The sequence below is a fragment of the Panthera tigris genome, chromosome C1, assembly GCF_018350195.1.
Source record: "Panthera tigris isolate Pti1 chromosome C1, P.tigris_Pti1_mat1.1, whole genome shotgun sequence".
Lineage (NCBI taxonomy): Eukaryota > Metazoa > Chordata > Mammalia > Carnivora > Felidae > Panthera > Panthera tigris.
Window position 1 is genome coordinate 86,247,144 of NC_056667.1, and position 24,875 is coordinate 86,272,018.

Below are 24,875 nucleotides of genomic sequence, written 5' to 3' on the forward strand. Positions count from 1 at the left end.
GTGATCACAAGAATCAAATGAAGACAGTGTTAAGAACAGAAGCTGGATCACAATTGGTTTTGAAGACTGTAAATCAAAGCTTCACTATTGAAGATTGTTTCAAAGGAGAAGCAACAGGGGAGATGGGGGTGGAGAAATATCGGGCCATGGGGACTTTTTATTGTGCTGGTGCTACTGTTTATTCCTAAAGGCAAACAAACTTTTCTTAATCTAGTAGAGAGGGAGAAACTGAGATGGAAAAGAGAATAAACAAATGAACCCCATGAGTGGATGGTAGTTTAATCTATTTAGGGACCATGAGTAACCATGCTCTGTCCTTCTATACTTTTTTTTTTTTTTTTTTGGTTGGGGGAGGTGTCTGTGTTTTTACTTCCACAAATTTCCAGAAAATTTCCAAGGAAATGTTGTTTGTGTAGTATATTCCATTCAGCTTAGAATGCTGAGGTGGGTGTTAGGAAATCTGGTTCCTAATCCAAGCTGCAGCATTAAATCTCATGTAAAATTGGATAATGCACTTACTCTGTGGAGTGGAGTTTCCTCATCTCCAAAATGGAAGTTCTGAGGCTTGCCATTTTGTTATTCTAATTAAGGGAACTTTGGACATGGAATCAACAGACGTTTTTTTACATGTTGCTGAGAAGAAGGTGGTATTTGTGGTTGTGGTAAAACACATACACACCATCAGGGTGATCATGGTTGTTGGCCATCATCATCTACTCTTGGGAAGCAAAAAAAGCAGGGCTCTCACTGTTGATTTCTTTCCAGTTGAAGTTTATCTTCCAAATAGTTACTTGATTCCAAGCTAAAATTCATCCAAAAATTAAGGTTCAGGAATTTATAAACAATGGCTGGTTTTTTAGATATAATTTTATGGATCTTAGTGTTAAGTAAACAAAGGTATTTTCAGATTCTGATGGAGTGCAGAAATTGTAAAAGTAAAATAAACAATAGAAGTCATTTCTAGTTCTTGGCTCCCATAGACTAGTTTTTGTTCAAATAAATCATTATCTTTCTTATTTCATTCTCACTTTTTTATGAGGACAAAGCCAGACAGAAAGGATAATTTCCCCAAATGCCTGGAAGACAAATGTTCCTGCAAAAGTGGATGGCAAAGAAGGAAGTTAAGAGTTTTGCTTCACTGATTTTTATCCTGCTGTGCTTCTCCGTCTACTGTGAGACACATGAAAATATTAGCATTTTGTAATATATTGCATGTGTATGGTTATGTATGTTCACAAAATATGCAAATAACTGAGGAAAGTGACTGTTTTATTTTCTGATGACTTGTAGATCTTAAACTTTTTATAATCCATTGCGATCCATATTTATCAATCAGTGGCTTGGGGAAAGCTATCATTTGGGATTCAGCAGATCTGTTGTTTGGATCAACGAAGCATAAAAACCATCTGTCTTTTGTTTATTTCTTTAATATATAATTGTATTTTTAATATCCTGGACTAACAGTTTCTGGATTTAAATCCTAAGGCTATGCCCATGTAAATAAATTAAATGGAGTAGTGAATATATTTATGACATTATGTTGTTTCTTTTTACGTAAGGCCATTGGGGAACTCATTTAGCAAGTAGTAGATATGATTTGATCTTTAAAGTCTATTAAAGCTACTTAAAATAAGTTTGTCCCTACTTTACATAGTGAATTCAGTAAAGTATAGTAAAATCTGTGTGTATTACTTAAACTTTTATTTGCATATTTAATCCTACCGTTATACTGTTGAGAGAAAGGTGGCGATCATGATGGATATAATCGATGTAGTATCGGAGACGGCACTAGAATGAATTTTCAGTGGTGTCTAGTAAAAAAGATCAAGAGTAATATATTTCTAAGTACTTTCACTTTTCCAAAATTAACAGTTTTAAACTAATTATAATTGATGTTTATGCATGTGTATGATTCTGTATAATGATAAATATACTCAATATGTAGTTGAGGAAAGTGACCATTTTATTTGTCTTGATTTGTTTCATGAAATATTTTTAAAATTATGCCAACTTTTTGTGGAAGAGAGCTCATACTATGAACATAGGTTTAAGGAGAAGCCTATGTAACATCCAGATTGAATGAAGAACTAATTGTATTATGAAATCCCAAATAAATTGGCAGTTGATGCTTGCCTCTGAAAGCACAATTTTTATATCCCTGAACGTCTTATAATCTAGTTATAATTTAGGGCAATGTAGGACATAAAAAGGAAGATAAATAATAAATAAGTTTATGGTAAAATATACCTATTACCCAAAAATGTGCTAAAATAACTAGGTTCTGGGATTCTGGAAGAATGTGTCATCACCAAGTACATGGGTAGGAGCAATTGCATTCTGTGTTACAATCTAGAATTTTAGGGAGTGTAGGGCTGTCCTTGGTGAATGACTCATTTGAAGATCTCAATTTAATCCATGGGGTTATTTTTGTTAATTTCCCCTATTAAATTTCCAAGTTAAATCTCACAGTTTGACTTTTCTGTTAATTCCTGCTTTCACTGAGATTTTCAATGTCACTTGTTTTAAGTGCTAGGTAGAACACAGTTTCATGTGTTTTATAGTGAAATGTTGCATTGCCATGAAGAAAGAACAGATGGCAACAGAAACAAAGGTGAAAAAAGGATGTGCTTTTGTTGTCTTTTTTTCCCCAAAAGATTTTTGGTTTTGTAAAAGATACAGATGTTTTATATATTTGACATATCCTCATTTATTTGTCGAAAGTAACATAAAGCTTTTTGCTTTGAAAATATTTGCTCTCAAACTCTCTGTAGACACTAATTTTTACCCATTATGTTATGGGTGTTTTATGATACTTCATTCAGCTGGAATAAGACCTAGATGGCCCCTGACCTGTCAGAGAAAGGACAACTTGTCTTTAAGGCAGTAAAGATTTAAAAAATTTAAAAAAATGGCACATTTTTTCAGAAAATTTCCAAGTTTCATGAGAACTGGGACAGGGGAATGTGGAAGACTATGCCAGGAGAATCCAGCCACATAAAGGAGCAGTCGGAGAGGGCTCCACAGAAAAGTTGGTGTCTCGTGTAAAACGCAAAATCATTAGAATTTTGATAGGTAAAGTGGAAGAGCATTCCATGAAAGGAGAGAAGAAGGTCAGTGTCCGGATAAGAAAGCACGCATGACTGAGGAACTGAAAGATTGGGATGGTTAAAACTTACAGTGAATACATGGGGAAAACTTGGGAGAAAAGGGCTAGAGAGTTAGGCAGAAGCCATGTCATCAAGACAGACCATGAAAAGCTATTTGGATTTAATTTTTAAAGAAAATCATTTAAACATAGGTGTAATATGACGAGATTTGCATTTGGAAAAGACTACTCTGAACACCTACTGTGGTGGAGAGGGAATAACTTCAGGTAAAGGGGAGTGGGTAGGACACCATTGTGGCAATGCAACTGAGAGCATGAGGAAGGCCTGTCTGGATTAGGGTGGTAGAAGTGAGGAAGCAGGAAAGAGGTGTTTTTGAGAGATTGGTTGGAGAGAGGAATGATGTGTGAGTGTATGTAGGTGAGGTTTAGGGAAGAATGAAAAAGGACTCTCTGGCTCCTTGCTTTCTACATCAAGAAAGAAAGCTGGGGAAGAAATCTGCCTTTGAACTCAGAAGGGCTTGGATTTAAATATGTTGCCTCTAACATGCACTTTTGGTAAAATAATTTAAACTGAGTATAAATTGCCAGTAATATTGCCTAACCCAGAGTTCTTGCAGCAGTTAGACTTAAAACATTTAGAACAGCTGGCCATACTGCTAGTCAAGCAGTATCTCTCAGTACTGCTGTAGTGAGCTACTTTTGTGCTCCTTGTCGCCACTGAAATGCAGGCTTCTTGACTGTAGAGGGAGACAGTCTGCCTCTCATCTTTATATCACCAAATACCTACCAAAGTAGCAGCACATATCGGAGAGTCAATAGATACTTGCTGAATGAGCAAATAAGACTGTTGACACATAGACAATTTGGTTTCCCTTTTAAAATTTAATTTGGCATAAACATGGCAAAGACAGTAACCAAATGTCATTATTTGTGACCTAAAGTTTTGAGTGCTATGGATATTTCTGTTGAACGTGAAGCCTCAAAACTTAGTGTTAATAGAAAGATGGCATCCTGTGCTTCACTAGATGGCACCACACCATTGCCCTAAAGTAGAACTAACTTGAGGGAGTAAGGGGGCAGAGAACTGATTATAATCCACATTAAACACCTGTTGATGATCTCAGGGTGTGTGTGTGAGCTTTAGCTGTGCTTTTTCCATCAGATTCTCACATGCGTATAATTATATTTTGCATGTCTAAGAATGGGATACTTATAAGATTAAGCACAGGGGACTTTACTTAATCTCTCATAGGAGAAAATTAAGCGCTTAAGAAAGAACATTACTTCATTCAGGCCCCTAGAGTGCATTACTGTTGAAGCCCTCCCCTCCCCCCGTAATTTCTACTTTCTCCAAAACTTTAACTCTCTAGTAGTGATAAGCTGAATGGTATCCTAGTGCTCTCAATGACTTGTGATTCCTTCAGCACCTTATTTACTATTTAAGAGTAACTTAGACCTTGCAGGCAATGAAGCTAGTTTGTCTTTTAGTATCTTAAAATTTATGTGATATACAGTGTGACATTTTCCCTAAAAGCAAATTCATTGAAAAGGTGAGCGGAAATGCATTCATCATTGTTGAAATTTTATTCTGTTTCCCCAATCCATTTCTGCCCTCTGCTAATTGGTTGTTTGTGTTGAAAGGCTTTTGTGAAGAATGAAGATGCCGCTGATGGATGAGCCTTCCTACTCTTCTTACTATATTGAGGATACTATAATTATCCAATGTCCCACTGCAGATCCAAAAGCAACTGGATTTTAGGTGCTTTTGGAACACTGAACCCCTGGTGTTTGTTTTTTCTTTACATGTCCTGTTAATGGTCCTGATGTTGATTAATACCTGTTTTCTGAGTCAATGTGATCTGAGATGTTGATAATTGGGCATTTAGTTATGAGTTGATAGTAGGCATGGTGTTAAAAGATCATTTGATCCGATCTTTATTAATTTCCAGCAAGTATAAATACTAAGTAGTATTAATCAAACTAGATCTTAAGACACCACTCACAATCATGTTTGTTTTTCTTCTGGAAACATATGTATGAGATACTTCCTTTCAAACTGGAATAATTTTTAAATGGACAATATGAAGATTACTTAATTTTTCAGGGACCATGTGACTTCATACCTCATAGCATTAGGGCTGTCTGTCTCTACCTGAACATGTTTTTTACTTTGTAATTAACGATTATGATCCAGTTGATAAATATCATAAATATCCTCATTGCTTAGGATACTCTCAGTAGGTAGGTTTGCTATTGGACATAAAAATGGTGTGACATAGAAAAGTACCCAGTTCTTGGGACAAAAAGCATAAATGACTTACAGTCATTGTTTGAGCCACTGGTCTCTCTACTAGGTAAGTAGGGATCTGAGGGCTGCTAATAATCCAGGAAAGAGTTTATAACATCTGAAAATTACTTCCAGTCTCTTGTAAGGTCATATCAATTAATTCAAACAGCAACCATCTCATTAAGAAAGTTGAATACTGTTTACTGGTGTCTAATATTTGTATTAGTTGCTAGATTTTGTTTTTGATTAGTTAAAATAAAAATATTAATTAGTTAAAATAAAATATTAACTAGTTAATGCAGTTAATTTGACAGTCACATTCTTTCAACTTTGTTGTTTATGAAGGAAAACTAATAAAAAGAACCTTTGTTGTTAAAAAAAAAATCTATATATTGTGGATTGCAGTCCTAAGGTTTAAGGACACCATAGAAACATTATCCATGGTTCAGTAAGGAGGAATAGGATGAATTTGTGTCCACTTAAATTAAAACCATTTTTCCCAAATATCATTTTCAATATTGAAGGAGGCTGTGTGTAGGAGTTATGTGTAGACAAAAAACAAGCAGAATTATGAAAGAGCTGAGAGTTGTGTAGATTTCATTTCCTAACTGTGGTAGACATTATTTCCAGCTGAGTCAACTCAGAATGTATGTTAGAAGTGAAATTCATTTCTAAAATTGAATAAATTCCAAGAATATTCCATGCCAGTCCCTCAAAAACCTGACTGGCACCCTTTAAGGTTCAAGGTGTTTACTAGCTAGAACTATTCTATTACCTGTCCTTCTTTTAGTTGACTGCATGTATACTTAGCAGATAACTGGTGTCAGTATACAAAGTTGATGGCTTTGGTTTATTGTGAGATTCTAGGAACAACCAAGTGAATTGATTCTCAGGCTCTAGAGCGATTCATCTGTAACAACTAGTCCTCTTCCAAAGCAAGTCAAAGCCCTACACAGACCAATCCTATGCACTGTCATTTATAGAAAATATATATTTTTTTAATTAAAAATTTTTTTAAAATGTTTATTTTTAAGACAGAGACACAGCATGAACAGGGGAGGGGCAGAGAGAGAGGGAGACACAGAATCTTAAACAGGCTCTGAGCTGTCAACATAGAGCCTGGCGTGGGGTTCCAACCCACGAATTGTGAGATCATGACCTGAGCCAAAGTCGGACGCTTAACCAACTGAGCCACCCAGTGCCCCCAGAGAATCTTTAATCAAATATTTTCTGAGCTAATAAAAATTCATCTGGATATTTTTTTTTGTAACCCCCAAAGTAACTTAGATATTGAGGGTACTCAAACAAGTCTTGCCTTGAGATTTTCTTATCTAGTTTGGTGGAGACTTCATCTGGCAAACTATGTAACATGTACAGTGAGCCAAAGGTATTTCATGATTTAAAAATAAAATACAACTTGGGGCGCTTGGGTGGCTCAGTTGGTTAAGTGTCTGACTTGATTTTGGCTCAGGTAATTATCTCAGGGTTTATGAGTTTGAGCCCCACCTCAGTCTCTGTGCTGACAGTGTGGAGCCTGCTTGGGATTCTATCCCTCTTTCTTCCCTTCCCCCTTCCCAAAATAAATAAATAAACATTAAAAATTATATAACAGAATTCACTTAGGTCAGTAATATTTACCTAGTGTATATTAGCAGTAAACTTCATAACAATTATAAAAGAAGAACATATAAGGAAATATTTAAGTGATATGTCAAATAACTTTTGCTTAGCTTAGTCTTAAGTCCTATACCACCTGATTGAAATATGTGGCTAAGAAAGCTTTTTTTTTTTCAAATAAGACTTGAAATAGCTAATATCTATTCTTTGAAATTTATAAATTGTTACTATATGACTCATTGTAGAATTTATTCAGCAAATACTCACTGAGTAATTTTTCTTTGTTAGGCAGTTTTCTAGGCATTGGGGAATATGAGATTTAGGTGAGTATCATAGACATTGTTCTTGTTCCCATGGAACAAAAATCTAGGAAGATAGCCATCCAGTTACACATGCAATGATAATGAAGCATGAAAAGTGCAATCATTGGTGACCTATCAGGGTCTGGGAGCACCTAGCTGGCACATAGTATACATCGGGAGAGCAGTGAGGGAGTGTGGCAAGACATGATATTTAAACTGAGACCTGAAGAATGAATGGAAGTTTGTCTCATATGGCAAGCATGTTGACACAGAAAGGATAAGCAGGGGATAAAATTTGTCAGGAGAAGGGACAGCATCTCAACACCTCCCTGCAATGAGAAAGTAGAGAATACACATGACTGGGATGTAGCGTGTGAGGGGAGGAGTGGCAGGACGTAAGGTGCAAGAAGTAGGGAGGGCCGCATAAGCTGTGGACTGTATCACAGGACGTAAGGGAGTCTAGGAGATTTTCCGCAGTGCAAGGTAATTTCAGATTGAGGCTTCAAAAAATCCTTTTGGCAATAATGTTAACAATGTGTGAAGGGGTGCAAGAATGGGAGTCATGGAATCCACTGGAGTCATGATTGCTAGTAGACTAGTTAAGGTGAAAAAGTGTGGGCCTTGACTGATGAGGAATAAAGATCTGAGGGTTCCTGTGTTAAGCTTTAGGGCTTACATTAATTGCCTTCCGAGTAATTTTGTTGGAATCTCTTGGAAACCCTGGGATAATGGTAGTGGGGCCTCTAATGTGGTGATTCCCCACATTTTTAACTGTACTGAATGCAACTTTTTATATCTTCACTCTTTTTTTCATTTGAATTGCATTTGTAAAATAGTCTTTAAAATATTTGTCAGCCATTCAAATTTCAAATGTTTACATTTATTCTCTGGAGTTGTCTTTAATAGAAATTGATGATCTTTTCCAAATTCTTTACTCCTCTTTTTAGTTTATTTTCTATTCGAGAAAAGTTTGTCTTTCCTTTTGGAGAATACTTTCCTGTGGTCATTGACTTGCCCTCTTTGTCGTGTTACTTCATGTCGGCAACTAAAATAATATTCCTAAATGAATTTAATAATTCCTCTTTATTCAATTTGTGTCCACATATTTATTTTGCATTAAGTTAAAGACTAGTCCCAGGATGATTTCATCTGAAAAATTACTACCTCATGAATAAAATGGAAGAGTTTGTGAATTTAGACCAGGTTGAACCATTAGGAGTCAAGAGCTAGAGTCCATATCTCATGTTACATGCTTGGCCCTTTGCAAAGTAGTGAATATGTATTTGAGTAAGTGTCTCCCTTTTATTTCTTGTGTGGATCAGAACAGCCAAATGATGGCCTCTGTCTATAATAGAGGAATTGCGTTTGTTTGATTTAATCACTGCTGTTTCATATTTGGTCCCAGGGTAACTTTTTTCCTAGCCTCTTTCTCCACTACCAAAACTGCCTCTCCTCCCCTCTAGGCAAGCAATGATTGACCATCCCATATTATCATATAGCCAATAGAATTGTGTTATTTCAAGTCACCAAATGGTAACAGGGTGCTCTGAAAATTAGGCAACCTTTAAATAATACTGATTACACAGGCATGCTTAAGTCATTGAGGAATACTTACTTTACACTTAGAAAGCAGGCATCGGTTTCCCTGTAATAGGTATTCATGACTATTTGCAGAGCGTAGGAATGCAGTTTTCATTGAAACCACTTAAAAACACAACATGTTGTTGTACTCACTCAGCTTTTTCATGCAGTCGCGAAGCCTGGTCTCTAGGCTAAGCACCCTCTGGTGCAGTTCCTCATAGTCATAGGCACCTATTTCCTCTTGAATCCCAGTGAGGACGGCAGACAGATTCCGGATTTCCTCTTTAAATTGGGTGATTAACTTGGCATCTGTTTTGTACTGTTCTAGCACTGGGATCAAGGGCAGGAGTTCATCCATCTTCTCTTTCAACTCCTGCAAAAAGCAGGCAGCTGTTTTTGAGAGTCATTTAAACAGATCAAGCAGCTATGTTCTTTTTAATATGATACCTAAAGGGGATTATTAAAACAGATTTAAAATTCCTTTTTTTTTTTAAATTAGAAGAAAAATTTTACTGATGTATAATCAGGATGTAACGTTACATTAGTTTCAGGTATACAACATAATGATTCAATATTTGTATATCAAAGTAGATCAAAATCGTACTGATTTTTGGTTGAAATTAAGTACTGTGAAAATGTAAGTGGCTACTGTGATCATTAGTAGTAAATCCATTTATCTCAGTACTAGAACCTCTCTTTAAATGGTTAGGTGCTTTTCTATTAAATTGATCCTTATCATAATTACAAAAACTTCTTACAATAGCATTTAATAGTTTGTGTTATTTCACTTTCTAGGAGCATTTTATGAAGCGAACAATGCAGTATTTATTTAGCAAATAAAATCAGGATTCATCTTCGTCAAATATCCTATGTCAACTCTAATTACCCAATGACTAATTGTCTCTGTTATGGGGGTGCTTAGAAGAAATTTTGGATCCTAGAACAACAGCTTTTCTGTAACACTTAGAATGTTTCCATTTCTGTCCTTCCAGAGTGCTCAGGTATTCCTCACGCTTCTTAATATCCATCTTACCACAGTATCATTAGGAAGGTAAGTTCAGCAAGCATAATAAATCATGAAAAGCTTCTCAAATCTCAGAGAAATGCATGTTGCTGTTTACCATTTTGAAATATTACCCACACTCTGACTCCATTTGCCTTAGCATAGATAATTTAGAGCTCTTTAAGGAAGGCAGAGTTGCTTACCCAGGGAGTGAATTAACTCTCTTAACTCTTTCAGAGACCAAAGTGCTCACAGTTTATGTAACACAGGACCTAGTCGTACAGAGTTGTTCGAAACTGCAAAGTTGATTTTCATCTGGAGAACAAGAAGCATATTTGGCAACATGGTGTCTCTCATTCCTAGCATCATGGAACTGAGCCCCACCTGCAGTTTTTACTTTCAAGTTCTAGGTGTGTCACCTTTTCTTCTTTTCCTTTAATTTGGTGGTGGTGGTCAGTGAAAATATTTCATGAGTGAGATTCAGTTGTGAGTTTTTTTTTACAATGGTCTCATTTGTGGAAAGAGCTGTCACTGTGCGGATCATTTGAGAATAATCCATACGTGCTGTCAGGAACCATGTTGCACACTAACTAATTTAAGGAGCTGAAAATTGCATTTTAAAATTACATTTGGAAGATGTTATTACTATAAACGCATTAAAATGGCAGGAGCTCCCATTGCTGCCCTGATTTATGGGCTTAGGTTTCTTGTGGGGAAGTTTCCACTCGTTCTGTAAGCTCAGAATTTTTTGAATTTGTATATATGCCCATTGTTGAGTGGGAGGGACAAAGTCTTAATAATGAGAAAGATTTCATAAATATCACAATGAAAAGGTGGAATTGCATAGCTTTACTCATTTTGGTGGCTCATTTTGAAATAAACTTAGTAGTCTGAGCATTCTGTGGCATCCCAAAAGAAAAACACAATTGCTTCATTATGATTTTAATAAGAGTTCTGTTGGTAGCCTTTGCTGCATATTATAGCAACAGTTACTATGAAGAGTTTAATGTTACACTGTGGGAATACTGAAAAGAGAGCAATTCAGTGTCACAATTTTGGTGACTTTTTCTTCCCCCTGAACCAAAAAAACAAACAAAATAAAACTAGGTAATTGTATTTTTTGGATCTTTTCAAAAATTCATAATTGGATTATTGGTAACGAGTTTTGAAACCCTGGATGCTAGTCAGGGAACAGTGGAAAGTTTGACCAATATACATGTCAAATACTTAAAAGCTTAAAGGAGAATAGCATAGATCTTTACTTATTAATTTCTTCTAGAATTTCCCCTTCTGCTGTGTTGTTCTTACAGTAGCAAAGGTTGTAGCTAGACTATTTTGCCCAACCGTGATCTCTTCATACAAGAATGATAGTCTCAAGTATGATACCTACAACAAGATTTCCGTCTTAAACAGTGTAGAAGAGGGTGGCTGGGTGGCTTCGTCAGTTGAGTGTCAGACACTTGATTTAAGCTCAGCTCAGGTTATGATTCCAGAGTGGTGGGATTGAGCCCCGCATTGGGCTCTGTGCTGACTGTGGAGCCTGCTTAAGATATTCTCATTCTCTCTCTCTCTCTCTCTCACTCACTCACTCACTCACTTACTCACTCATGCATTCTCCTTCCACATCTCTACCCCAATCATGCTCTCTCTCAAAGGAGTATAGAAGACAAAATCTCAGTATTTTTGATAAGTTGAAAATAGTTTACCAGAGGAAGATTTTCTTCAGTCTAAAAGGATTCTTTGATATTAAAGTGACTTTTGGAATGTTCTAGTTCTTCTTCTCAAATATGGCACCTCAGCACATAGTGCCAAATCTGACTGGATATATAAATCTGACTGAGCCGTCAGGCTCAGGGAATACATAAATTCAGCAAACACACTGAGCACGTCATTACTATCATTAAATTTCATCTGTAATCTACTCAGATGCAATACAGCACTGGCATTAGGAGGTTTACCTCTAGAGCTGGACTTTGTGGTTCTGATGCATGTTAGATATACAAGGCTGAAAAAATTACATCAGTTTCTTCATCTGAATGATGGAGATAAATATAGAACCTACTTTATAGTATTGAGAGGATTAAATTAGTTACTATGTATTTAGGTTTGTCAAAACTGTTGAATATAATTCTTCAGAAAAATAATAAGATTGCTATTTGGATTTTTGCGTATAACTCAAGTATCTACTTGGATTACATGTAAAATCAAAATCATTACTTCATATGGTGCTGCCTGAAAATTAAGTTTTCTTACTGGCAGCCTGCCTACTACTAGGCAAACTTCTAGAAAAGGCCAATTATTGCCTTGACTTTGTCTCAGCTTTGTATCTTTCTGTTTCAATGTTCTTTCAAGAGTTCCCACAGATGCACATGTTTCATCCTGCTTCCAACCCTGCCAGGCCTGGCATCCTAAAACTGTCCCTTGGCATCGCAGAGTTCGGCACTGTCCATCTGAGCTTGAATAATTTTTACTCCACGCCCGACACCCTGAGCACCTCTCTTTGTGTCCTTCTTCCTTTCTGGGAGTGCTCCCCCTATGCTGTCAGTGCCAGCTTACCATTTCCTGCTTTGTTGATGGCCTTGGCATTGGGCTCATGTTACCCCTCCACAGTCTACACCCTAACCCTGAACACTGAGAATCTTCTGATCTTCTATTTTTCTCATATCCTCTGTGATTCAGGTGGTTGTTTGTTTGGTGTGTGTGTTGTGGGGGACTGGTCCAAACTGCTTTCTTAAAAAATGCCAAATTTTATAACTTTTCCCCGATATTCTCTGAATGAAATTAAATAAAATTACTCTTTGTGCTGCTAAATAATATTTATGCTTCTATTTGCTGTCAATTTCATGTGCCTTGTTTTAGTTGTCTTTTATAGAAGAGTGATCCTTATATATCCAGCAGAGGGCCCAGCACTGCCTTGTACACAGTGCATGCTCAATAAATACTGGTTAGCATTAACTCATTTGCTCCTCAGCCTTATTTTTTGTTTTATTTTTTTATTTTTTGCTGTTTACCATTCCCCCATAAATTCTGGACTCATCCAGTTCACTCATTCTCTCATTTCCAATTGTGTTTACATTTATTGTATCTTCTAAGTCTTGCTCTAATTCTAATTTCTTAACCTACTAGCTTTGTTTTTCAATTTAAACTTCATGATTCATCACTTGAGCCTCATCTCCTGTCAGTACCCTCAACTTTCTTACTCCTTTGTTCCTTCTGTTGTACCTCTCTGGTAAAACTTTATGTATTTATGTATGTTTATTATTTATTTTTGAGAGACAGAGTGAGCAGGTGATGGGTAGAGAGAGAGGGAGACACAGAATCTGAAGCAGGCTGCAGGGTCCGAGCTGTCAGCACAGAGCCTGAACCAGGGCTCGAACTCAGGAACCACGAGATCATGACCTGAGCCCAAGTTGGACGCTTAACTGACTGAGCCACCCAGGCACCCCTCTCTAGTATAACTTTAAAACTGATTCAGTGAAGAAACTGCTTCCTGTACATCCCTACTCAGTCTCCTGAGCACCAATGAAGACAATTACACAGCCATGAAAACATCTGCCGTATCAAAATGTGCTGTGCAGAGATCCTGTTACATCCTAGCTCCCTGCCCTCACAATTCTGTGTGAAAAGCACTTCTGATGCTTAAACTCAGGCCCACTCCCTCACCATCAGCAGTGAATCTCACTCATGACAGAAGGGAGGGAAAACAAACCATTATGTTTGTAAAACCACAGGATGTCCTATAAATGATGTGCTATCCCTTTGTAGGCAGATAATTTGTTTTAATAGAGATTCAAATGGTAGTATCATAGTCAGATTCTTAAAATCTATGGCACTGTCACACATAGGTATGAAAAGTCCACATAGCATGCTTAAAAACACTATTCCTCTATTTTCAGTGTTTCTGGATAATTGCCAAAAATTAAAGTCTAAGAGAAGACTTTGTATAAAATTAGGAAACAGCCCTCTTTATTTTTGTATGATATTAATAATGGTATTGTTGCCTCTGTTAATAATTTATATTCTCTGTCTCCTCATATTAGCAGGGCATTAAGTCATCAGAAAAAAACTTTGATAAATTTAGTTATTAATTTTCCTTGAGATTTCCCCTTGTCTTAGATATTGAATGGCCTGTAAATCTATCCAGAAACTCCACCAAACTCTAGGAGGATTATGCTCTTTTTATAGCAAGACTTCTATGCATTCCTACCAGCTAATGGTCAGTTTCAGTGGAGAGATGATTGATGTCCCCAGTGAGTCTTTAACCTTGCACATATGGGCAGATGCACAGTTATTTCTAGCTGATGGCCATGCTGGCTGTCCATTGCACTCAGTGTCTGATTTGGATTGACAAGATTGCAGAAGTCAAACCTACTTGAAAATGCTTGGTCATTAGTGTCTTCCGATCATCTTCAATCTGCCGAAACTTGGCCTTCAGCCCTTTCATTTGGGTTTCCATTTTTAGAACATATTGGAAATCTCTCTGAGTTCTCAAGTTTAAGACTTCAATAGACTGGGACATGTTCTGAACCTGTTAAACGAGAACATTTGGCTATACATTATTGTCTATTTACAAGTATATGCAATCACTACTGAAGTAGCAAAAATGACAAAGAACTGTAAGTGCCAAATCCGTATTTGTATCCCCACACGATAGGTTTTCAAGACAATTCTTTATGATAAACATTCAAAAAATGCAGCAAGGGAAAATTAAACTGAGGCAAGAAATAATAATAAAATTGACATCCTAGGATTAGAGAGAAATAAATAACTTCAAATAAGAATTTAATCAGAAAAGTAAATTTGAAATACGGAATTTTCATTCTAGGACTTTGCAAGCTTATGATGTCCCAAGCCATTAAATGTTAAAATAATTTGTTTCTATAAGTACTAACTCTGATTTCTTCAAGATGTGGGATGTTTAGCAACTGTGGATGATAGTGACATGTCCAACAGAATTAGAACACATTCATTCCTGTATGGTTTCTTTGACATCCTAAGTTCTCCCAACGGTGAGATTGAATTGACCGAGAAACATGGTGGCAATGCTGGGACGCCTCCAAGCTTGGAGAGCGTACTGTTTAAGAGACCTGGAAAATAGCAGCTCGGTCAAATGGTTGGTAGGTAGGCAGTAAACACAGATTAAGCTGATGGTACCTTGTTAGGTTTATTGGGCCCTAGGCTATGTAGAAGTAGGAAATGGATGACCTATAAAAATGAGGAAAGAAACATGCTCTAATTTTTGTGTCAGCAAAAACCTCAAAACAAAGTGAAAACCTCTAATAGTTGGAGAGCTGTTAGATGAATTGTGGAATGGAGTATAAATACGCTATTTTAAAGGATAGGCTAGATTTTCATATCTTGGTACTCAAAGTATTGTGTACAGAGCAAGTTTGACATCACTTGGGAAACTTAAAAATATACAATTTTGGGGCCTATGCCACAGCTACTGAGTCAGAATCTGCATTTTATCAGAATTCCCAAGTGATTCCTGTGTTTATTAAATTTTGCTCAACATGGAGAAATTTCCATGAGAAAAGTGAGAAGAGCTTGTGTGTGTGTGTGTGTGTGTGTGTGTGTGTGTGTGTGTGTGTGTATGTGTGTGTAACATACACATAAAAGAAAATGGGGCGGTAAGTGATGGGTATTGAAGAGGGCATCTTTTGGGATGAGCACTGTGTGTTGTATGGAAACTAATTTGACAAAAAAATTCATATAATAAAAAAAAGAAAATGGGGCATATAAGCAAAAAATCATGGTGGAGAAAGGTATTAAAGATTAGAAGAATACATACTGGGTTGTTTTCCTTTTTTAATGTTATTTAGTTAGAGAGTGAGTGAGCAGGGAAGGCACACAGAAAGAATCTCCACACTGTTATGGTGCAGAGCCCAATGCAGGGTTAGATCTCACGAACCGTGAGATCATGACCTGCACTGAAATCAAGAGTTGAATGCTTAACTGACTGAGTCACCCAGGCACCCCTGGGTTGTTAGTTTTCTGTGAAATGTGGGTAAGAGGAGAAGTAATAAATATTGTAGAAAGGAGTCCCTGTTAAACAGAATATATATAAATCTGCCTAGAATTATATGTTTTATTTTCATGAAATGGAAACATGAAAGCACCAAAAAAAATTGTGGTGGACTTTGAGATGAATTTTACTTTGTTTCATAGATTTTTATGCATTATTCTATTCTGTTTATTTTTAAATATGTATTATGCAATAAGTAAAAAATTTTTTTCATTGCAACAATTGTGAGTTGAAAATAAGGAAGGAGTGATTTATTCAGACACAAATTTTTGTCATCAGGTATGTCACAAAGCTCAGTGGACTAGCTAGCTATGAAGAGCCCATTGTTGGTACATTCCTCAGCTTGGAACATTCCAAGAAGGCAGAGCATTCTGCTGCCGTGGCTTGCATACTTCCTCTATTTTTCTTTTTAAAGAAGGTTATCTTTTCCTGTTTTTTTTTTTTCTGCTGTTTTGATCCATAGTCCTGCCCTTTATAAATCCTGTCTTCTCAAGACATATGATAGTCTAGCTTATATTAAAATTAATTGTGTAATATATGTTGGGTGGGAGCACAGAAGTGACTGCCCTTCTGTGAGCTCCAAAGGTTACAAGCTGCATCTTATTCATACTTTTTATTCCCAACACCCTACACAGAACCAGGCACAGAATAATTGTTCAATAAATACCTGTTGGTTAAAATTATCTTATGCTTCCAATACTTGTAATAAGTAATTAGTATTTTTTAAATTTATTTGAGAGAAAGAGCATGCACAGTGCGTGAGAGCTCATGAGTGGGGGTTGGGGTGGAGAGAGAGGGAGAATCCCACGCAGGTACCACACTCTGAGTGTAGAACCCGATGCCAGAACTCGAACTCACGATCCATGAGATCATGACCTGAGCCCAAATCAAGAGTTGGACACTTAACCAACTGAGCCACCCAGGCACCCCAGTTACTAGTATCTTAAGGAAAGTTCCTTCCTTCTGTCACTGTGACACTGTAGCAGTACGTGACTCCCAAATATTTCTTAATTTGCTATCATTCGTACTTAGAAAGCTTCATTCTTTTAAATCTTCAGTGGAGCACAAAATTACTGAGACAGCATTGAAACCTGGAGATGTAACTGCATCTTGGATAAATGTAACGCTTTCAAAATAATTTTGAACTTCATTACAGTTAAGTATGAATGAAGAAAAGCCATTTGTATTAAAGAAACCATCTACACATTTGAATATGGCATTCATCTCTGAAGCTGCCCATCACTGGCATGACTGATACTTTCCTAGGAATGCCGTGGGTTGGGCAGAGTCCATACAAGTAGAAAATGATAGGCAAGTGAAATATTCTGTATAAAATTAAAACAGCCTCTCTTATCTTGCCTCTGCCCTATTAATTTTCAACTTATTTGTGTTGTGGCAAACGCACTGGGAGAATTGTGGCCTTCTATATTTGTAGAAATATGCATAATTATAAGAGCTGCATTTGGGATAATGGATAGAGATGGAGCTGTCTAATTGGAGAGGATTTGGGTCTGGGCTGTCTTTTGCTTTGTCTGATGACTATACCTAGGAATGTTTAGTTTTCCACTGTTTACAGAGACCCTCCCACCCCCAGGATCAATTTCCTGATGATACCCGATACTAGATCCCTATAGTTGCACTTGTAGAAAGGACACCCATCTGCTGTGGTTCCTCTTTGACTCTGTTTATCTCTGATGTTTTACAGTTTAGTTTTTCATATGTGTCCCTGTGCTTAGACCCTTCTCTACATCGTTCAGCAAGCTCATTGTCTCCCTTCATTAATAATTTTTTAAACTAATTATCTTGGATCTTTGTATAAATAAAATGTTTGAGGCCTCTCTGAACTTAACAAATTAACTTAAATTTTCACTCTAATTCATAATTAAGGTTGCGGTTACTCGGGGGGAAAAAAAAAGACTATGGTTCAGTATGTTTGGATAGCCTTGACGTTAACAAAACTAAATAGAAATTCTTTGCTGTAGGTCTTCACAGAACCTTTAGTATTAAACTGTGTGGTAGAAATCTTCAAGAGTGAAGTATCATGAATAGAGTTTCTTAAAATCATTTTACTAGGAGGGTGTCACTGGTATCCTATTCCAAAAATCACACTTTGGGAGATACTGTCCTAGACATGCAGGACATCTTCAACTGTACAGAGAAGCTACACAGCTAACAAACTTTTTAATTATTTAAAAAAAAATTCATTTAATGTTTTTATTTATTTTTGAGAGAGAGAGAGAGACAGACAGACAGACAGACACACCCAGCATGAGTGGGGGAGGGGCAGAGAGAGAGGGAGACACAGAATCCAAAGCAGGCTCCAGGCTCTGAGCTGTCAGCACAGAGCCCAGTGCGGGCTTCGAACCTGTGAACCACGAGAGCAGGACCTCAGCCAAAGTTGGATGCTTAACCGACTGAGCCACCTAGGTGCCCCAACTAACAGGCTTTAAAAAAAAATGTTAATTTGTTTTGAGAGAGAGAGAGTGAGAGCACAGAGGAGGGGCAGAGAAAGAATCCCAAGATGACAGCACAGAGCCACACATGGGGCTTGAAATCATGAAATGTGAGATCATGACCTGAGCAGAAATCGAGAGTCAGATGCTTAACCGATGGAGCCACCTGTGCCCTGCTAACAAACATTTTTTTAAATGAACAGTTGTAGTTTGGGCATATTAAGACCTGAAATATTGGGAAAACAATTGTAATTCTTTAAATATTAAGTAATGTAGATATGGTTAAAAATATTTGACAGAACATTGCTTAAATTAGTATGGGTACCACCTGTGTCAGTCTGGATGACACTAGCATGGTGTTGAGAAAACACAGAACTGATCTGGTAAAGCCCCATAATACACTGGTTGAGTGACATTGGTAGGTTCTTTAACCTCAAAAAGCAGTTTCTTTTTACGTAAACTTACAAGGGCAGGTTCCTCAGCTGTGAGGATTGAATGGAGTGGATATAGATATGGGAAATACTGTTATCAATATTGTTAAAAACATTTCCTTAGGGGCACCTGGGTGGTTCAGTTGGTTAAGTGTCCGACTCGATTTCAGCTCAGGTCATGATCTCACGGTTCAGTTTGTGAGTTCAAGCCCTGCATTGGGCTCTGCGCTGACAGTGCAGAGTCGGCTTGGGATTCTCTTTCTCTCATGTGCATGCTTTCTCTCAAAATAAATAAATAAATAAATCTTTAAAAACATTTCCTTATTATGTGCCTAAATTAGTTCTTTGGTTAATGGTGAGTGGGCGGCCTAAACTCCTGCTCCGGTTTTCCATCCGGTGCCTTGGATATTTGTGAAACTATAGAGAAGTCAATAAGAAAAACTGGCTCAGTCTGAATAAGGAGTGCTTATTTCAGATGGTTTTTTTTTTTTTTTTTGGGTCATTGCAGCAAATCAGTGCTACTCCCTTCTTCAGCCCACTCCAAGTAATGTACATAATTTACTATTACTATTCCCTCCTATATACTATTCCCTTCACTATTCCCTCCTATAATACTCTCAAATGGTAAATTTAATAAACATAACTTGTAGAGACCTAGATTTTGTTAATAAATTTTGTGGGGTTTTTTGTTAATTACATACAATGACTTTTTAAAGGTGTGATTTTTCTAGAATTTCTTTAAATCATTAAACACATTGCATATTAGATGGGGTGGTCGTATCAGTGATGGCTTGTGGTCAACCTCCTTGGTTGTATTTTTTTGCCTTCTTCATCCTACACTAATTCCCGGTTTTATCATAGTTCTGGAGTACATTTCACTTTGGACCTGTAGAGGGTATTATCCACCTTCTAACGCTTTATTTGAACTTTCTCAGCTGATTTCAGAAGAAATCTGTGTTTGTTTTTTTTTTTTCCCAACAGGTTCAGAAGAGATGTCTGAATCTGTATGGGGGGAGGTATGGATATGTAATGCTATATTGAAAAACAATAACAAAAATAAGGATAGAGTATCTAAGAATGTTCCTCACCATAGTTGATATAGAAAAAAGGTGCTTTTGCACAGAAAAAGAATATAGGATCAGAAAGTCTATAATTTGAGGGGAAATATTTAATAGAAAAGCAAATTTAATAGAAAAGCAAAATTGGATTTAAAAGATTAAATCTTTTTACTAATGTAATATCCCTAGTAACCAAACAATATTAAACTATATATTTGGAGTTTTTTTCATAGAAATAAAGAAAACCAAGATTGGTAAGGTATACCCAAGAAAAATCACAGTTCATTTGTCATGATTTCTAATAGCTGAGAGGCATATTAGCTAGAGTCGTTAACTTGAATGAAAATGACATTTGCTTTTGTCTGGGGGACAGATATTGAAGGAGCAGGGAAGATAGGATCTTATAAAAAGAGACATAAGAAGAGAGAATCGATAGATTGATGATAGCTCTGAGGAGAGGGGGAGGGAAAACAGGACTAATCATTTTATAAAAACAAGAAAAAAGCTTTTTTAAAATTTTAGAGCATCAATAGACTTCCAAATAATGTACATGGAGGAAATTTATTTTCATTATATGGTAGTAGAAGAAAGTTATTGTTGCTAAGCTTGAAATTGCATAAAGTAGGCATGTCTATATTAACAAATTTGATGCTTTCATTTTTCTGGCTTCTCTTAACTTTCCTTAAAAAGTTTTTATTCAATGCCATCATTGTATGAATGATCATAGAAATGATATTGCAGTGAGTGAATGGTTGAGCATGATGTTCTCTAAAAGCACATACTACCTAATTTATCTTATTATCCCTGAAGGTACTTAAAATTCCCACATGTTGCCGTCTTACCATCAGTCTGGCCACCCAGCTGTCCTACTATATTCAGAGCCCAACACACTGAAATTCTGAATGAGAATAATTGAAAGAACCATTCATTGTTTTTTTTTTCCTCCTCAAACTAAACATAAATAATGTTTCATGAGCTGACTTTTATCTGTAAAAAAGAATAAATCAAGGGCATTCTGCATTTGATTGTTATGGATCGGCTTAAGTAAATTATATGGAGAGATTGCTGTTGAATGAAATTGAAGAGCTTAATGTTCAAAGGAATGACTTAGAGAATGATGATAAATACTTGAAATTATTCATTATCTGTTCAGATAGCTTGCATATTGCATTCCATTATTTTAACTTCCTTGCAAGGTTGTTAATGTGATTCAAATGCATGAGCTCAAACAGCCTAGTGTGATCCTGGGAATTGAGGATAAATTTCTGGCATAGGAATAAGACTTTTTGCCTTTTTTTCCCCTTAAGAAGAGACCAACTGGATATTAAGGCATATGATAGATATCCAGTCTTAAGAAGGTAAGACAGAAAAATAAAAAAGTAATAAAAATAAACAGTAGAGCAGGAATCTTGAGGTACTCCTTTCAAGGAAGGAAAAAAAAGTTTGAGAAAGGGGGACAAAAATTGGAAGGACCTTCCTCATTATTGCCTGCTTTCCTGCATTTCCTTTTCAAGGAACGGTAGATTAAAAAAAAAAAATGGAGGACAGGACACGTACCTTTTCCAGAAGTTGGCGAAGCTGCCTGCTTTTGGCATCCCTGGAACACAGGTTTTGTTCTGGAGCCACCACTGTGCAAATGCATCGTCCATCAGGGTCTTGTGCTGAACTGTACACTTGCCACCCTTCTTTGGGACTAATCTGGGTCTGAGGAAACCAATAGCAAACACACAACACAGACCCCCATTACAGGATAAAGAGAATGTGGATTTGTAACATTTTAAACAAAGGATCCTCTTTGATAAAGTTTCTGTTTTTATTCTTTAAAAAGAAAGATTAAACAACTTCTACAACTTCTATAGGCAGCATAACTTCATTCAGTTACACCTTCCTTATCTGTCCCCAGGATAGTTTTTCTTTTCTTTAAAATATTTATTTTTGAGAGACAGCGTGTGTGCATGAGGAAGAGAGGGAAGAGAGAGAGAGAGGGAAGAGAGAGAGAGAGAGAGAGAGAGAGAGAGAGAGAATGAATGAGACTATCCCAAGCAGACTCCACACTCATCACGGAGCCTGATGTAGGGCTCAGTCTCACAACGATGAGTTCATGACCTGAGCTGAAATCAAGAGTTAACCCACTGAGCTACCCAGGCACCCCCAATTTTTCTTTCAATGGGCTATATTAGTAACTATTTATTGACCCTACAACATTTCCTAATGCTTTTTGTCGTATTTGGACATGGCAGTGCAATTTAGAAGCATCTGATAACCACTTAATCACATATCACCAGTCTCTCTACATAAGATCTGTTAGCTTGTCTTTCTCAACAGTAAATAATAGTAGTGTGTGTATGTATGTATATATCTGTATATACAGATATATATGTGTGTATATATATATACACACATATATATGTATATACACATACATACACATTTCTGATTATTCACTTGTGATATTCTGAAGCAAAGCCCTATCCCAGGGCACTTCCCATGCGTTGAAGAGCCAATTATTAATAAAGTTGGAAAAGTAGCATGTAAGAATACAGGGTAAAATGATTAGATCAGCATGGTTTTGCAAAGGATGCAGAGTCCCAGAGAGGTTAAAGAGTATTTTGACATGGTCTGCAAAATCCATCTTCCCAAATTACTTCTGTGTACTTATCACCCTACCTCCCTAGAACTGTAGCTTAAAGTGGCCTTCCCATCTAGGAATGAGGCGGCTTAAAGTCTGCCTCCTATTTACATTTCTAGTTTTACCTCCTGTATCTTCCTATATAGGAAACTTCTTTCCAACAAATTGGTCCATGTGTGTCCTGAAAGTATGTTACCTTGATTCATTTCTTTATATGCTACTCATTTTGTTTCTCCTTATTGGAATACCTCTTTCATAAACATTCAGCTTACTAAACCCTTATGGTTTCTACCTATTCTGTGTTATTCATTAGGCATTTCATGTGTATTGTCTAGTATTGCTATTTGCCTTTCGTATGTCTTATTTCAACGCTTAGTTTATATTCATCTGCTAGACATATTAGATATTTTCTATCATATTAAGTATATTTTATCAGGTACAAAGATAAGTTTCCTCTTTTTTATCTAGTTACTTTTCAGGAAGAGTTTAAGTGTTTGAGAGAGAGAGATGGGGAGGAACAGAGAGAGAGAGAGAGGAAGAGAGAGAATTTCAAGCAGACTCTGTGCTGTCAGCTTGATGTCATGAACCATGAGATCATGACCTGAGCTGAAATCAAGAGTCAGATGCTTAACCGATTGAGCCACCCAGGTGCTGCTAAACATACACTCTCCATTGTATAAGGAGAAGTCATTGTGGATGCCATGATGTACTGCCCAGAGAGGCACTCATTCATTCCTCCAGCTGCTAAGATTATTAGTGGCTTGGCTTTCAGTTAAGTTTCTCTTTGGGGATTGCCTAGGCTGAAGAATGTTGCTTATTCAAGGTCAGGCTCTATTCCAAGGGACAACTCACATGCATTGACTTGATGATGCAGCAGTACAGTGAAGCACCCTAAGAAGCAGGAATTATTATTTCCATTTCACAGAAGAGGAAATGGGTTAACATGCTTGGGAACAGTTAGCTTGTATGAAGCCAGGCAGTATGTTCCAGAGAAGGACTGTCCAATGGAAATAAAGTAATTTTTACTTTTTTAAGCCTATTAGAAAAGTTAAAATTACTATCTTCGAAATTGTGCATTTTATACTTATGACTTCAATTTGAATTAGCCACATCTTAAATGCTCAATAGCTACATGTAGCCTCTTCATTGGACGGTGCAGCTCTAGAGTCTTGCTTTTAATTATGCTATGGCCATATCAGTATGATGCTGAACATCCAGATAACTGTTTTCAAGGGTCAATCATGGATATTGAAAAAACTACCTAACAGATGTTGTAGACAAACCATCCAGTTTGATCCAAATTTGTTTTTCCTGTGGAAATAATCAGATAAATCAATGGGCCTTTTCCTAGCTAAGCTCTGGCTTGCTTCTACAGCTGGGATCTGAAATTTGTCAGCCTTTCTCTCTGTCCTTCTATGTTTTCCAGGGATTCAGCAGATAGGTATTTCTTGTATGATCAGGAGAAGAAAGAGATGAATTTAGTTTAGAAAATAAGGTATTTCATGAATCAGGTTAGAGGTGTGAGGCTGAGGAGGGTGAGAGAAAGCCTGAGGGCTGGGAGCTGAGATGAGGCTAGGAACCAAGAGGTGAAGGGAGGCCAGCAGAGGACTGTCTTGGAAAATGCTCAGTGTACTGGGCTTGGATATTTGCCCATAGACTGGAGTGTTTTACCAGGTTAAAGCAAACCCTTTAAAGGACTAAACCAAGCTGACTTCCCTCTCCACAGATCTGCTATGGTCTGTGAGATCTTCTGTCTCTGGAGTTCACACCAGAACAGATATAATCTCCAACTTATTCTGTCCCAGGTCATTGCATACCATCCACCAACACACAGCTCTTTTTCTTTTCAAGGGCTTTGGCAATAATCACTACAGGGTGCTGATACGCCTTCCAACAACAATCATGAACAAATACTGGGGAAGCTATACGTTATAAACTCAGGAAACTCATAAAGGTGTCATAGTCCTTGTCCTTGATCTATAATGAGAAGCAGTTGGTGCCAGTGCTCTTTTTAATCTCCCTTTTCATATAATTCATGGAAGTGTCCTATGCTGCCTTTTATTTCTGAAGCATTGGATTCATGACCATTTCTTTTTCATTCTCCTACTCCTTCTAACATTTATGCCTGAATATCCAGTTAGGATAGAAATAGGTACCTAGAGTTATTATCAGAATCAGAAAGCATCTTAAAGATTATCATATTATCCTTTTCATATTAAGGAAGAAAAATGCAGAGATTACAGAATGGAGATGGGAATAGTTTAGCAGAGTAGTTTCAGTGATAAAATGAAAGGTTTAAGCTACATAATGGTATGGGATTAATATATCTAGACATGGGTCCTATAGTTTCACCTAGGTTTCACCTAACATTGGACACAAATCT

At 36.9% G+C, this 24,875-nt stretch overlaps 1 protein-coding gene across 3 annotated transcripts in view; it reads right to left on the reverse strand.

Annotated features, from left to right (window-relative positions):
* OLFM3 (olfactomedin 3) overlaps nt 1-24,875 on the reverse strand; it is a 43,655-nt gene that overhangs the window by 11,676 nt on the left and 7,104 nt on the right. For 2 of the 3 annotated variants that reach the window (XM_042996553.1, XM_007093619.3), the window contains 3 exons: nt 21,421-21,567; nt 14,269-14,424; nt 9,047-9,266 (listed from right to left, as the gene is read on the reverse strand). In XM_042996553.1, the coding sequence (XP_042852487.1) occupies nt 9,047-9,266; nt 14,269-14,424; nt 21,421-21,567 (523 nt within the window). The remainder of the gene's footprint in view (nt 1-9,046; nt 9,267-14,268; nt 14,425-21,420; nt 21,568-24,875) is intronic. The other variant, XM_042996554.1, reaches the window with a different exon arrangement.